A 12,436-nucleotide genomic window follows, 5' to 3' on the forward strand; every position below is an offset into this window, starting at 1 on the left:
GGAAAGCCCAAGCCTTGGCTGCACAGAACAGCTTTATAATGGGCGCCGGTCACAGGTGTGCGTCGTAGTAATACTCGGCCATGTCTGGCCCATCACGCTTGCGCTGCTGGGCTCGGGAGAGGAGGGGTCGAGGCCCTCGTGGCCAGGGGTGCTTGGGTCGAACCCCATAGTCTGAGAAGAGAAGAGGGTGTGGGTGGCAGGGGTAAATCCACCAAGATCACCCCAGAATGGTGCCATTTGGGATGAAAAGCCCCGGAGGCTGGGTGTGGGTGCCCTCCCCTAGGGCATGTGTCCCCGGGGGTGGGGGGCACACGGGGCAAGGGCAGGGGAGGGCAGCCGGGCAGGGCAGGGCTGAGATATTACCATCCACTAGGCCAGAAAGTGGCTGTGAGAGTTGCAGAGGGGCTGAAAATTCTTCAGGAACAGATCGCTGAGGCCTGCGGGAGGTGTTGGGGTGCTCAGCCTGGGCCCTTTTAGGCCACTAACCACCTCCCTGTGAGGGCTCAGGGTGGGGGACTGCGTGAGCTGCGACACCCAGGACTATGGCACCAGCCAGTCCTCTGGGAAGCGGAGTGGGAGGCAGCACGACAGAGCCTCACCTGTGGGCCCCTGAGCCTGTGCCCCCTGGTGTTACCTCAGTGGCTGGGGGCGGAGGAGTGCAGCTGCCAGGACGAGGTAGAGGAGGAAGAGGCTCAGCCCAGCCCTGGGATGCAGAGCCCCCAGCATGGCGAGAACCATCTCCTATTCAGGTCCCTGTCCCCTGGCTTCTGCCTGCCCCTCCCCCGGCAGAAGGACGGAACTGCTGCCCACTCCCGGGCCGCCTCACAAAGGGCAGGGTTCCAGGGCTCGGCCAGGCCAGAAACGTCCAGCAGAGCTTTGGTCTTCATTTCATGTTGTCGATGCTGTCGGCCAACAGGTGCCAAACAGTTTCTTGCTCTAGTGTCACTGCCCGAGGGTTAAGGGCATAGATTTTTGGCATCTGATCTCCATTCTTAGCCCCACCTTGTCTCCTGCAAGGCGGCCATGTCAGTTGCGGACCGCCTTCTCGTCTCTGAAGGTGCATACCTAGGTGCATACCTAGGTGCCCAAGAAGTGGCACGCAGGAGAGGTACGTGGAGCCCCAGCCGTTCCCACTCCGCGGCCTCCGGCCTCCTGCTGCCACCGCCCTGTTTCCCCCCACCCCCCCAGTGACGCCGGAACCGTCCTCCAGCCAGAGAGCATCAAGCAGGCCATTCAGCCCTGGCCCGGGGGTCGGGCTGCTCTAAGAGACACCCCCCCACCCAGTTCTGCGAAGCTTCCAACAGCCCAGCGCCGGGGCTCCCCAGGCCCTGCCACCACCCCTGAGGTTGGACAGAGGGCTTTTGAGTCGGTAGCAAAGCCTGCTCCCTAGAGTGGAAGCTTCCCGAGGGTAGAGACTGGTTTTGTTCGAGGCAGGATCCCCAGTCACAGCCGGTAGATGCTCAGTCAAGATTTGTTGAATAAATGCAACGTGCTAGCATGGAGCCAGGCTCCTCCCGGCCCGTCGGAGCGCGCAGCCCAAGCTCACCTCCAAAACCCCAGCCCGCTCCAGACCTGTGCACTCAGAACCCGAGGGCTGAACAGGGCTCTGCACTCTGGGAACCTCATGGCTTCTTAGCAGACAATCCAGGGGCCCAGCTCCTCACCCGTAACTGCCCACGTGCCCAAGGCCGGGAGAGGGACATCCCTGGCTCCTGTTCTTCAGCAACCCCCAGGGTGACAAGTGCTGGCATCTCCTTCAGACTGTCCCTGTGTGCTCTGAGCCCACACGCTAACTGCTCAGTGGTCATCTCCCTTTCTGTGTCCTAGACACAGCTATCCCTCAACAAGCCCGGGTCCCCATCCTCTATGGGCCGGGAACCCACAGTTCTGGACACTCTGCCCAACTCAGTCCCTCGTCCCTCACCCTCCTTGCCTCTAAGATGCCACCATCTTCCTCTAGCCACACCCACTCCCGAGCCTACCTGAATCCAGGCCCATCCACTGCTGGAGGATTCTGCCACTGTGTCCCTGTGCTCAGCCTCCAGCACCGCCCGATGGGAGCCCCTGCACCAGACCGCTGGGGTGAGGTGTATTTTTTTTAGCAAGTTTTTATTTGAGAGCACGAGCACGGTGAGGGGCAGAGGGAGAGGCAGATCCCTGCTGAAGGACTCCGATTTGATCCCAATGGGGGATTTGATTCCGGAACTCTGGGATCAGGACCTGAGCCGAAGGCAGCAGATGCTTTACCGACTGAGCCACCCAGGCGTCCCAGGGATGAGGTTTAAAATGCTCCCCTCCCCGCTGCCTTCCGGAGGCAGGTCTGAGTTTCTTGCGACTTGCTGTGCACAATGTCGTCTCCCAGCTGAAGCCTGCAGGGCACTGATGCAGGGTCACCCCCACTAGAAGAGAGGCCTCCCTGACAGGTGTGCCCTCCACAGGCATCTGTCCTCTGCTCTCCCATCTTGGACCCGGCCTTCCTCAGGGACTCGCTCCTACCTGTTCTCACGCCCCGCATGCCTCATTTCCATGTCTCCGCTGGTGGGTGAGTGCCCGGCGGGGAGGCCTGCTCTCCTCCCACTGCACGGACAGCCCCGGGCCAGACACCACTTATAGGGTACATGCCCGGCAACAGTCAGGGCTCCAAGCTGTGACCTCCCTGAAGAGCTTGTCCTTTTCACCCTCCAGTCCTGGACCTGGATGTGCCTTCGGGGTAGGGGGGTGGCAGGGAAAGGCTGCCCCCCGCCACAGCTCCCCCCAAAGTGACAGAGGAAATGAGGCAGGGTAGAGGCTGGTGCAGATGGAGCCCTTGGAACTCAGAGGGCGGCTCATTGGGCTAGACACTGCAGCAGGAGAGGACAGTCTGTTCACAGGGGACAGGGGTGGCGGCTGAGAAGGGGACAGGCCAGGCAGATCAGCCATCTGGTCGCTCGGTCTGGGCACTTGCACCTTCCCCAGCTGCGTGCGTGTGCGCGTTTGCATGGTCTCCAGGGAGCTGGCAGGGAGTGTGCATGGAGACCCCAGTTCACACTCCCGAACCTGCACCCGCTCAGGCTCTGAGTCCCTCTGACACCTGTCCCCAGCATTGGCCCCATGGCTGGCTGGTGCCTATGGGAGAAAACCTCCTGCCATCAAATGGGGGCTGGGGGCTCCAGCAGTCCCCAAACCAAGCTGGGCCCACCATTCACCAGGCTCTGGCACAGAGAGGCTGGCAGGCTGGAGCGACAGGGCCCTGCAGGGAGGGGGCAGACAGAGGCTCTGGCCAGAGGCCACACAGGCACTGTGTGCCCAGCTGGGCCTTGTCTGTTGTCACCAGGATCGGGGACAGAGGTGTGGGATTAACCTCTGCAGCTGCCATGGCCAGCGGCTTCCCATGCTTGCAGAGACCAGATCCCAGCTCTCTGTGGCCGGAGAAGCCCAGGCCCCCGTCCCAACCGAGGGTTCTCAGCCCAGGGATGAGGGGCAGGAGGCAGTGGCTCCACGGCCAGAGATGTTCGGGAGGTGCGTGGGTGGCCTGGCTGCTGGGTGGGGGTGCCAGGAGCGCCGGGCAGTGGGATGGAGACGCCACAGGCGGGCTCGCTGCCAGAGTCGGTTTATTAGGGTGAAGGGGCCCTGGGGGACCCAGCGGCTGGGGCACCCCTGCCCCTCCCTGCACCCACTCCTGGGATAGGTCAGCCCCAACTGTAGAAATAAATTTTCTGCCAGGCAGGCAGGTAATCCATGAGCGGCCCTGGAACGAGAGGGAGTTCGGGGCTGAGGGCCAGACTCCAACCTGGCCCCAACCTGACTCTGCTCTACCTGAGGCCGTTCTCAGGAGCCTCAGCAGCCCCAGCCCAGCTGCTCACATCTACTGGGCCACCAGCCCCACAGACTCTCCCACCTGTCCGCCCCTAGGAAAGCAGCAGCAGCAGCAGCGACCTTTGTCCCCTTTGCAAGAAGACCCTCAGGCTTCAAGAAGCCACTGGGCTGGTCCCACTGTGGACACTGATGGCCTCTCTGCTGAGGGAAGAGCTCCAAACAGCCTGGTGGGCACCAGAAAGCCCCAGAGAAGCCAGGGGTATACGGCTCCGGGGTCCCGGGGCAGCTAAGGCTGACAGCCCAGGGTGGCCCTACACTTCTCCCAGGACAGGACACCCCCTTCCAGCCACCCCTGAGGCTCTATGTGCCTGCCTGGCCCTGCCCAGGAGCTGTCACCCGCCCAACCTGACTCTCTGGGCTCCCTCTCCTGACTCTGTCAAGAATCAAATGACAAGGAGATAAAGAGACAATAGTCAAGGACACGGGCCACTGGACAGACCCGTGACACTCTGTAATCATCACATCCCTATCCTGCACTTACTTGCCACCAGGCCAACGCCCGGAACGTGGTCTGCCAGCAGCTGGAGCAGGAAGAGGATCCTCGCCCTGCAGAGACATGAGCAGGAAGCAGGCTGAGTGGGGGGGTCTCGGTGCCTACAACCCCGGCCATAGGCCTGGACCGCCCACAGCTCAGCTCCGGACTTGGCCTTACTCGCGGCACCACACACAGTCCTCCCTCGTCCTGCCCTTCCTTCTCCTGAGCCAACGCATTCCTGGGGCACCGCACATGGGCCAGTCCCAGCACAAGGATGGTGAGGGCCCAGAAGGACAGCCCCACCTTCGAGAAGCCCCGTGAACCAGAAGAGCTGAGCCACGCTGAAACCTTATGAGCCAATGTTGAGTGACCAGGCCCCCTGAGGGAGGCACACTCAGAGGAAGGGGCCAGGGCCAAAGCCTTATTTTTTGTTTTTTTTTAAGAGATGGTACTTTCCCATGGGAGGACCTGGGGTGACACGACAGTGCTGGGGATGGTAACAAGAGAAATGATGACAAGACTCGGCATCTGTTGAGTGATTCTGTACCAAGCACTCCCGTATGTCTGAGGTCACAGAAGGCCTCCCACAACCCTTTGAGGCGGGCACAATCATGTCCCCGTCATTCAGATGAGGCACAGAGAGGTTCAGTAACTTGCCCAAGGTCACACAACTGGAAGGCAGCCCGGCCCCAGAGATGACACTCGGTCTCTGACAGGAAGGACAGGGGGCTCCCCACACAGCCTGTGCCCCAGAGCCGCTCAGCAGCCCACTCCCTGTCCTCTGGGGAAACAGGAATTTCTCTGGCAGGTTTCTACACCTTTCTCAGTCTGAGCCACTGCTGTAAGGGTACTAGGCTGGTCTGCTTGGCAGGAGCCAAACTAGAGGCTCGCCGCCTATGGGGCCACCTCTGCTGGTATGGTCACCTCAAAATGCCTCAGTTCCAAGATCCTGGGGCTATGCTTCCTCTGCAAAGGGCAGACCGTTTGTGGGGGGAGCTCATATGGTCCACGTAAGTCTCTGGAATATTCCTTCAGAGCAGGGAATAGGATTTGGCTTTAGTAGCTTGTGAGCTTGCAAACTTAGCTGGAAACAGGGCCAGCCAGGCCCGGCTGTTCTCACTGAGGTGGCATTAATTGCAGCCCAAACTCACTTCCTATTGCCTCAGAAACAAAGCAAACCAAACCCAAACAGAGGCTGTGCAGTCCTAGCAGGAAATGTGATTCCGGGTATGACTGCAGTCTTCCAGCAGAGGACTTATTAAGACAGGAGCCTCTCGTCTGTCTCCTGGCCCCCGTCGCTGTACAGGGACCACCCCCGCCCCTCCAGATCACAGTCACACCTCAGGCAGTCACCCGGCAGACCTTGCGGCACTTGGTCCCAAGCCACCCCCCAACTTGCCGCCAGTGGGCCCTCTGAGCCTGGCTAAGGCCGGAAGCTCTGGGCCCTCAAAGGAGACAACGGGGGCTGGGCAAGGTAGGGAGAGGCTAAGAGAGATCATGGAGGTGGCCCCTGGCTCTGCCACAGGCCAGCTGGGCGGCTCGGTTTAAGGTGCCCAGTTTCTGTGAACCTCAAGGGCCTCTCTGCAATGTGGGGCTCCAAACCACTCAGCAGGAAGAAAGCCCCCCCTCCATCCCCACGGCCCCATCCTCAGCACGCCCAGGGCTAGGCCAGGGGCCTGAACACCCCAAGGCAGTGGGTGCAGGCCGAGGGTGGGCCTCGCCCCTCCTGGGGCCCGTCCTCACTCGGAGAAGCGGTCATAGAACGGGGAGCGTAGCAGGTAGTAGAGCAGCAAGATGGTCCGTCGCCGCAGCTCCAGCCGCTCCCTCCGGCTCAGGCCCTTCCTGTCACTCAGGAGGCTCAGGCTGGGGGCAGGAGGGAACACAGTCAGGACCAGCAACGGGGGAGGGGGGCCCCCCCATCTGCTCCAGTGGAGACAGGTCTGCAGCACAAAACCCAGCAGAGGGAGTGGTCTCTCCAGCCAGGCCCAGGCTTACCTGGTCACATCCACGACCCCAGAGAGGAGCCAGGGTGTCCACGACCGCTGACCCCACAGGCCCAGGCTGAGCACTGATGGCCATGGTGTCAAGGAGGTCTCCAGCACATGGCCCACCCCGCCCCCCGCTCCCCATCGGCCCGTCCTGCAGGGCTGGCCAGCCGTGTGGGCTGAGGATACAGTGCAGCAGCGGCCGGGCGATATACAAGGACTCTGCGATGGTCTCCTGCAGGCCCAGAGGGGTGGGGGTGACACTCAGCTCCTCGCGCTGCTGCTGTTGCTGCCGCCCCTCCCGCTGCTGGGGGGCTCCCCAGTGCCTCGAGTGCAGGGATGGGGCTAGAGAAACAAGGGCCACGGCTAAGCAGTCAGGCCCAGGCTGACCTCAGCCCTGAGGCGCCCGGGCCACAACATCCTACACTTACTGTTCTGGAGGGTTCGTACCACTCGGTTTGACCGTTTCCCCACGTACGACTGCTCCTGGCTGTCAGTGCTCTGGTCACCATCTAGCAGGGACAGACAGAAGGCCATGCTGTCAGAGGGCCACGTTTCCAGCAGAGCCTGTGGAGAACATGCGTGCCGTGAACGCTCCTGGGGCGCTGAGGGGAGAACAGGTGAGCGTGGACAAGCCTGGACCAAGGCAGCGGCTGAGGCAGGACGCAGTCGCCAGCGATGTGGGGTCAGCACCATCCCCGGCCTGGGGAAAGTGCAGCATCACCGGTGGCAGGGGAGCCAGCCAAGAAGCCAGACCTCCCTGGGGACTGGAGGGAGGGAGGGAAAGAGGGAGAGCCCAGGCCTTCTCAGGCCTTTGCATTCAATATGATCAGGAGGAGAAGCAAAGAATGGTCCCCATCGAGGGCCAGAAGCATCAGGCCAACCGGTAAGGAGTACGAAGCCCCGAAAGGACAGATCTGCCAGGTACCCAGCCTCACACAACTGTGGCACTTGAGATCCAGAACAAGGCCCATGGTTGGCAGGACCTCTGTCTCCACCTCATGCTGTCCCTCGTTCCTGCCACCCACAAAAAAGAAGACAATGGTGCCGGGAGTCCTGAGTTCAAGTTCTGATTATGCCTCTACCCTCATCCTTTTTTCCCTCTGTACAATACAGGGGAATGAGAGCAAACTGAACTGCTGGGGATAGATGTGCTCCCTGAACAGACAACACGCCACTCCCGCCGGCCCGCTCGAAACCCACGAATTAGTTCCATGTGCCAGGTCACTCCAGAGAGTGGCAACAGCTTACCAGGGGGCCGTGCCTGGGTCTCCCTGTCCAGCGGAACAATGGGGGGTGAGGTCTGGAGGCCAGCCTTGAACCAGATCAGCAGGAACATCCGCAGGACAGCCCTGGGTTGGGAGTATGACACGGCTGCGGGGGCGATGGCTAGCCAGCAGGGGGTCAGGGGTGCTCTGATGAACCCCATCCGAACTGCTGGCCAGAGTCACCTCCACCCAGGACCTGCCCTCCTCAGTCCCGACGTACTTGGCCAGCTGGATGAGGGCGATGACAAGCCAACGGCCCACTTCACCCCACACCTTGGCGGCCCCCATCTCCATGAACACTTCCACGCACTCCAGCACGCTCAGCCATGTCAGCAGCTTCTGCTGGGACAGCGACTGCAAGGACCCCAGGCCAAGAGGTCAGGGCTGGGGGGACCAGTCCCAGGCCATCCCCCTAGGGGAGGTGGATTTTCCCCTAAAACTACCCGTGTAGGCCTGAGTTCTCCAGGGGGCAGAGGCTACCCTATGCCTCTGAAACTCAGTCTCTTCATCTGAGACAGGGGCACTAACAACTCGACCCTTCCCCTGATGAGACGGCCTGAACCTCAGCAGACGTGGGCATGTCTCACACTGAGATGGTAACACAGGCTACACACGCAGTCCCAAAGCTTCCCGCCCTCAGCTCCAGCCAGAATTCTCACCACAGGCAACTTTTTCTGGAGCGCTCTCCGCAGGATCCCATCATTAAGCAGCACGAGCAGGTTAGAGGCAGAGTACACTGAGAGGGAGAGTTGTGGCCTTCAGGGGCTGCTCCTGCAGCCTCGCCACCCTCCCCTTCTCCCCAGAGCTGCAGGGATCACCTGTTACCTGCTCTACTCCTCCTGCCCCAGACTGTGTGGAAACCAACCCGCCTCCTCACCCACTTCCTCAGAGCTCCCCGCTCCCGGGTAAGATCTCGTGTGGGTGGCTGGAACATGAAGGGATGGTTTGATCTCTGTGACAAAGCAGTGACTGCCCTGCCCCAGAGCCCTGGTTGGCCGGCTGCCCAGAACCGCCCCTCGCTCTCACAGCCATGGATGGGTGGTCTTGCCTCCTGGCCTCCTCTCTCTGCAGCCTGCCCGCCCCCAACCCCGCCCAGAGGCAGCTCCAGTTCCACCTCCCATGCTCCCTGGGCAAACATGACTGAGGCAGTTACAGTCTGAGGCTCCTCGAATGTGAGAAATCTGGGCTTGAATCCTGCCTCTCGGATCATCAGTAGTTGTCCCGTAACCTCACTGAGCTGCCCCTTTAACTGGACACTGAGGACAGTTACACTACCCACCTCCTATAACTCCAGGGAAGATTAACTGGGCAAAGGCAGGCAAGGTACTTGGGTCAGTGGCCAGACCAGTCAAGGTCCCCAGATTTGTCTCTGGTCTATTTGGGGGGCGGGGGGAAGACGTCAAGACCGTGGACTCTGGAACTGTGTCCGATTCCGTGCAGGACCATGTAACGGAAAGCCTAGGACTGCGGACCGGGGTGGTCCCCGCTCTGGGAAGCCTCGCCGCCCCCCACCCACCCCAGAGCCCCACTCACCCAGCTCTGACAGCTCGTGCGAATCGGAGAAGCGACCTGGGGAGAAGGCACAGGAGGCGACGGTGAGCATTCGCCTCAGCCTGCGGCTTCGGGCGCAGACGTCCCCTCCCTATGCCCGATGGGAACCTGGACGGAACTCCTCAAGCACAGCGATCACTATTCTGATTCCGAAGGGAAGGGGCCAGTGGGGGTCAGGGGTCAGAGCCCCTAAGGGCTGGGGCAAAGGTCAGGGTAGCACCTGCCAGCAGGTAACTGAGGCCCCGCACTGCAGTCTCCAGCTGGGCCGTGGCGGCCGGGTGACGAGTCACGTACTCCTGGTAGCGGAGGCTCAGAAGCCGCAGTTTCTCCATCCTGCCCTCGGGACGGATAGACTCACGGACCGACTGCACGACCAGCTGCAACACCCTTCTTCCTGCGCCCTCCTTCCTGCTTCCGGTCCTAGGCCCGCCTCTTCGTTGCTTAACTTCCGAGGGCCAGAAGGATAATGACGTGAAGGGCCATTGAACCACCCTTCACCTCATTGCCTAAATCACCTCCCTCCAGGGTAGCGCTTAGCAACTGCGAGCCTGATCCCGCCCTCCCTGCTGCTTCAGGTCATTGGTTAATACACACTCCGCCCCCGACCCTCCCCGCGGCGTCGGGACCCGGTTCTTCCGCCTTCCGGGTAGGCGGCCCTTGCGCCTGCGCAGTTAGCAGTTCCAGGGAAGCTCCCGCGGTAGTCTGAGCAGTTCATTCTAGAGAATGGACTAGGACCCTAGAGTCTTTCCAATAGAACACCGAGAGGCTCGAACGGGAGGACCGTATTTTAAGGGGGCGGGGAGGTGGTCGGCTAAAGGAATTACGATCAGACTTGAGGAGGCGCGGAGACAGTCCTGGCAGGCGTCTTTTTGGCCACTTGCCTCGTCTCCCGACCCCTACCAGAGGTAGTGCTGGGGAAACCGAGGCAAGGAAGAATCCAGCCCTCCACGCAGTCTCGATCCCTGGTCAGCCACTGTTAGTGCTGGGCTTCGGCCACAGCTCCCGCATGCACTCTGCGGGTGTGCAGTCCCATCCTCGCGGAGAAAACTCTGTTTCCGCCTTCGGTTCTTGGCTTGGGGTGACTTGGTCGAGCGCTTCCCTTCTCTGGGTCTCGAGTTTTCCTATCTGTAAAATGGTTTGAGGGGAGCCTTGCTCCTTGAACTCCGGCTCAATCTCAGAGCGCTTTTCGGCCCTCGGATGCACCTTCCGGTCCTCAGCGGCTCCCCAACGGACGGGCGAGAATACCGGGAATCTTCCCATACCGGGCGGCCTCCCTGAAAGAGGCTGTGGCGGGACAGGAGCCGCCAGAGGCGGGGCATCTGACGCTCTGGGGAAGCCGCCACTGATTGGCTGTGGGGAAAGGGGCGGGGCCTGGGTGGGGTCAAGGGTCTGAGCCTTTGGGGACCTGACTCGCTGGTTCAGGGAACTCTGAAAGTAGTAACACGTTGTTTTACCTGATTCCCTCTACGGAATATTATCAGCAGGTGTGGAAAGGATCTGCTTAAGAACGCCCAGCCACATTCGAATCTTGCTGTAGTCTGACCACAGAGCCTAGGCGGCTTCAACAACACGACTCACTAGGAAGCCACAGCCCCTCCTAGACCTCCCCACTCCTTCTCCCTCCTCTCCAGCTTAGTTTTCTTCTATATCAGGTGGGGAAACACAGCTACCCTCCCTACTCATGCTAAGCAATGATGACCCAGGGAGATGTGTCCAGGGGCCTCGGGAGAGGCTAAAGTTCTTGGAGAACAGAGGGGGCAGTCGTGGGCATCATCAACACGGTTTCTCACCACCTCCTGGATGCCAGGCTTACTCCTAGACGACTCTTTCTGGCAACCTTGCCAGCTAGGTGTGAACTCTTTTTCACAGATGGGGAATAAGAGGCCCCAGTAGGCGAAAGGACTTGTTCCAGGTCATGTGACATGGCATTGGCCAAATGGACCACAATGTGCGTCTCCCACAGCAGTGCCCTCTCTCCCACTGCCCACAGCCTAGCAAGGGCAGTGACACAGTGAGGCCACGTGGTCGGGAGTCTAGCCAGTAGATGGGGTTAAGACCAGGGCTCAGGGCATTCAGTGTGGGGCTCTTTCTCCTTTCCTCCCTGTACCCCACCATCTTAATGAACCTGTTCCCGAACCTCACCAGTGGGCACTCCTCCAGTCTCTCCCTCTGCAGCCGTGGAGAAAGTGAGGACAGGACGGGGAGTGTGAAGTTTCTGTGATACTCGCAGGGCTGACGGGCCTGTGGTTCTGGGGAGAAAAGGTGTGGAGGACAGAGCAGCAGCATCCCCCAGACAGAGTGAGGGGCACTGGCCTCTGTTTCTCCACCTTCCCTGCAGGACTGGGAGAGGAGAGCCGGCCCAGCCACTTTGGAAGCAGCAAGGTTGCCTGAATGTCCTCTCCAGATCTCAGGCCTGATTAGGTCCCAGAAACAAAGAGTGGCCATGTGTGGAGGAGGTACTTGGCAAAGCCCCTCCCTGCTGGGTCCCTCTACCTGGCATTGGTCACCTGGCTGGGATGGAAGGGCCTCTGGGCAAGTTGGGCCAGAACCTCCCATTGGTCGGGTCGGCCCTGAGCCACAGGAGAAGAGAGCTAGACCAGTCTAACCAGTATAGAGGAGGTCACTGAGGCCCAGAGAGGGGGCTTGACTAGGCTAAGGTCACACAGCAAAGTCCTGGGCAGAGCTGGGTCAAACGAGGTTTCAGGCCTAGAAGACTGCCCTTTCATATGGCCACACCTGTCTCCCACTCCAGGCTAGAGATGAGGGCCAGAGGGGCTAAAGGCTCAAAGTTCCAAGCGCCAGGATAGCCTCTGCACCCCCATCTCCTTTTAATTCCCAGATGTGCAGGGAGCCACCATCAGTCTCCATGGCAACCGTGACCCCGGCCTCCCAAACTGGACCTTCCTGGAAAAACCCCATCTCCCAGAGAAAGGTCTCCTGGCGTCTTGAAGGTAGAGACTTGAGAGGGTCTCATGCTGGACTGCTTTCCACAGCTGCTTTTGGGTTAGGATCTCCCAGGCCCTCATTTTAATAGGTGAAGTTGCGCTAACCGGTCTGGCAGAGAGGCCTGGGGCATTTCGTCCACTTTCAGCACCGACTTAGTGCTCCGTGGGTGCTGGACCCTGGCTGGGCTCCCGGGCCCAGTACAGGACAGGATAGACAAGGCTCCAGGCCCAGGATTAGCCTTCTTCTAGGCGGGGAGACCTGCTATAAACAGGTCCACGAGGTCAACTTCCAGGAGGGCTAGGAATAAAATAAACCAAGGGAGGTGGAAGGAGGAGCCCGCCCTCGGGGGGTGGGAG

General features: G+C 60.6%; 2 protein-coding genes across 2 annotated transcripts; both read right to left on the minus strand.

The window, feature by feature from the left end:
• Positions 1-49: 49 nt before the first annotated feature.
• LOC132008460 (protein Frey) lies at positions 50-809 on the minus strand. The gene is made up of 3 exons (XM_059387101.1): positions 635-809; positions 364-437; positions 50-171 (listed from the first exon to the last, which is right to left on the minus strand). Exons 1-3 carry the CDS (start codon positions 736-738, stop codon positions 50-52), a joined length of 300 nt encoding a protein of 99 aa, XP_059243084.1. The 5' UTR covers positions 739-809.
• A 2,764-nt stretch (positions 810-3,573) lies between these two features.
• Positions 3,574-10,410, minus strand: LOC132008361 (peroxisomal membrane protein PEX16). The gene is made up of 11 exons (XM_059386879.1): positions 9,355-10,410; positions 9,117-9,152; positions 8,243-8,319; positions 7,804-7,937; positions 7,567-7,667; positions 6,747-6,827; positions 6,505-6,660; positions 6,326-6,398; positions 6,074-6,193; positions 4,337-4,401; positions 3,574-3,727 (listed from the first exon to the last, which is right to left on the minus strand). The coding sequence occupies exons 1-11, from the start codon at positions 9,464-9,466 to the stop codon at positions 3,669-3,671; spliced, it is 1,014 nt and encodes a 337-aa protein (XP_059242862.1). The 5' UTR covers positions 9,467-10,410; the 3' UTR covers positions 3,574-3,668.
• Positions 10,411-12,436: the final 2,026 nt, after the last annotated feature.

The sequence above is a fragment of the Mustela nigripes genome, unplaced genomic scaffold, assembly GCF_022355385.1.
Source record: "Mustela nigripes isolate SB6536 unplaced genomic scaffold, MUSNIG.SB6536 HiC_scaffold_148, whole genome shotgun sequence".
Lineage (NCBI taxonomy): Eukaryota > Metazoa > Chordata > Mammalia > Carnivora > Mustelidae > Mustela > Mustela nigripes.

Bases quoted from the DNA above. Each gene is read 5' to 3' on its own strand.
- LOC132008361 (XM_059386879.1), bottom strand. From the start codon at position 9,466: ATGGAGAAACTGCGGCTTCTGAGCCTCCGCTACCAGGAGTACGTGACT. The intron at 9,153-9,354 runs GTGCTACCCTGA...CCTTCTCCCCAG, and splicing joins CCTCAGTTACCTGCTGGCAG to GTCGCTTCTCCGATTCGCAC. The intron at 6,399-6,504 runs GTATCCTCAGCC...CATGGCCATCAG, and splicing joins CGCCCGGCCGCTGCTGCACT to TGCTCAGCCTGGGCCTGTGG.
- LOC132008460 (XM_059387101.1), bottom strand. From the start codon at position 738: ATGGTTCTCGCCATGCTGGGGGCTCTGCATCCCAGGGCTGGGCTGAGC. The intron at 438-634 runs GTAACACCAGGG...CACCTCCCGCAG, and splicing joins CTCCGCCCCCAGCCACTGAG to GCCTCAGCGATCTGTTCCTG. The intron at 172-363 runs GTAATATCTCAG...TTCTCTTCTCAG, and splicing joins ACTTTCTGGCCTAGTGGATG to ACTATGGGGTTCGACCCAAG.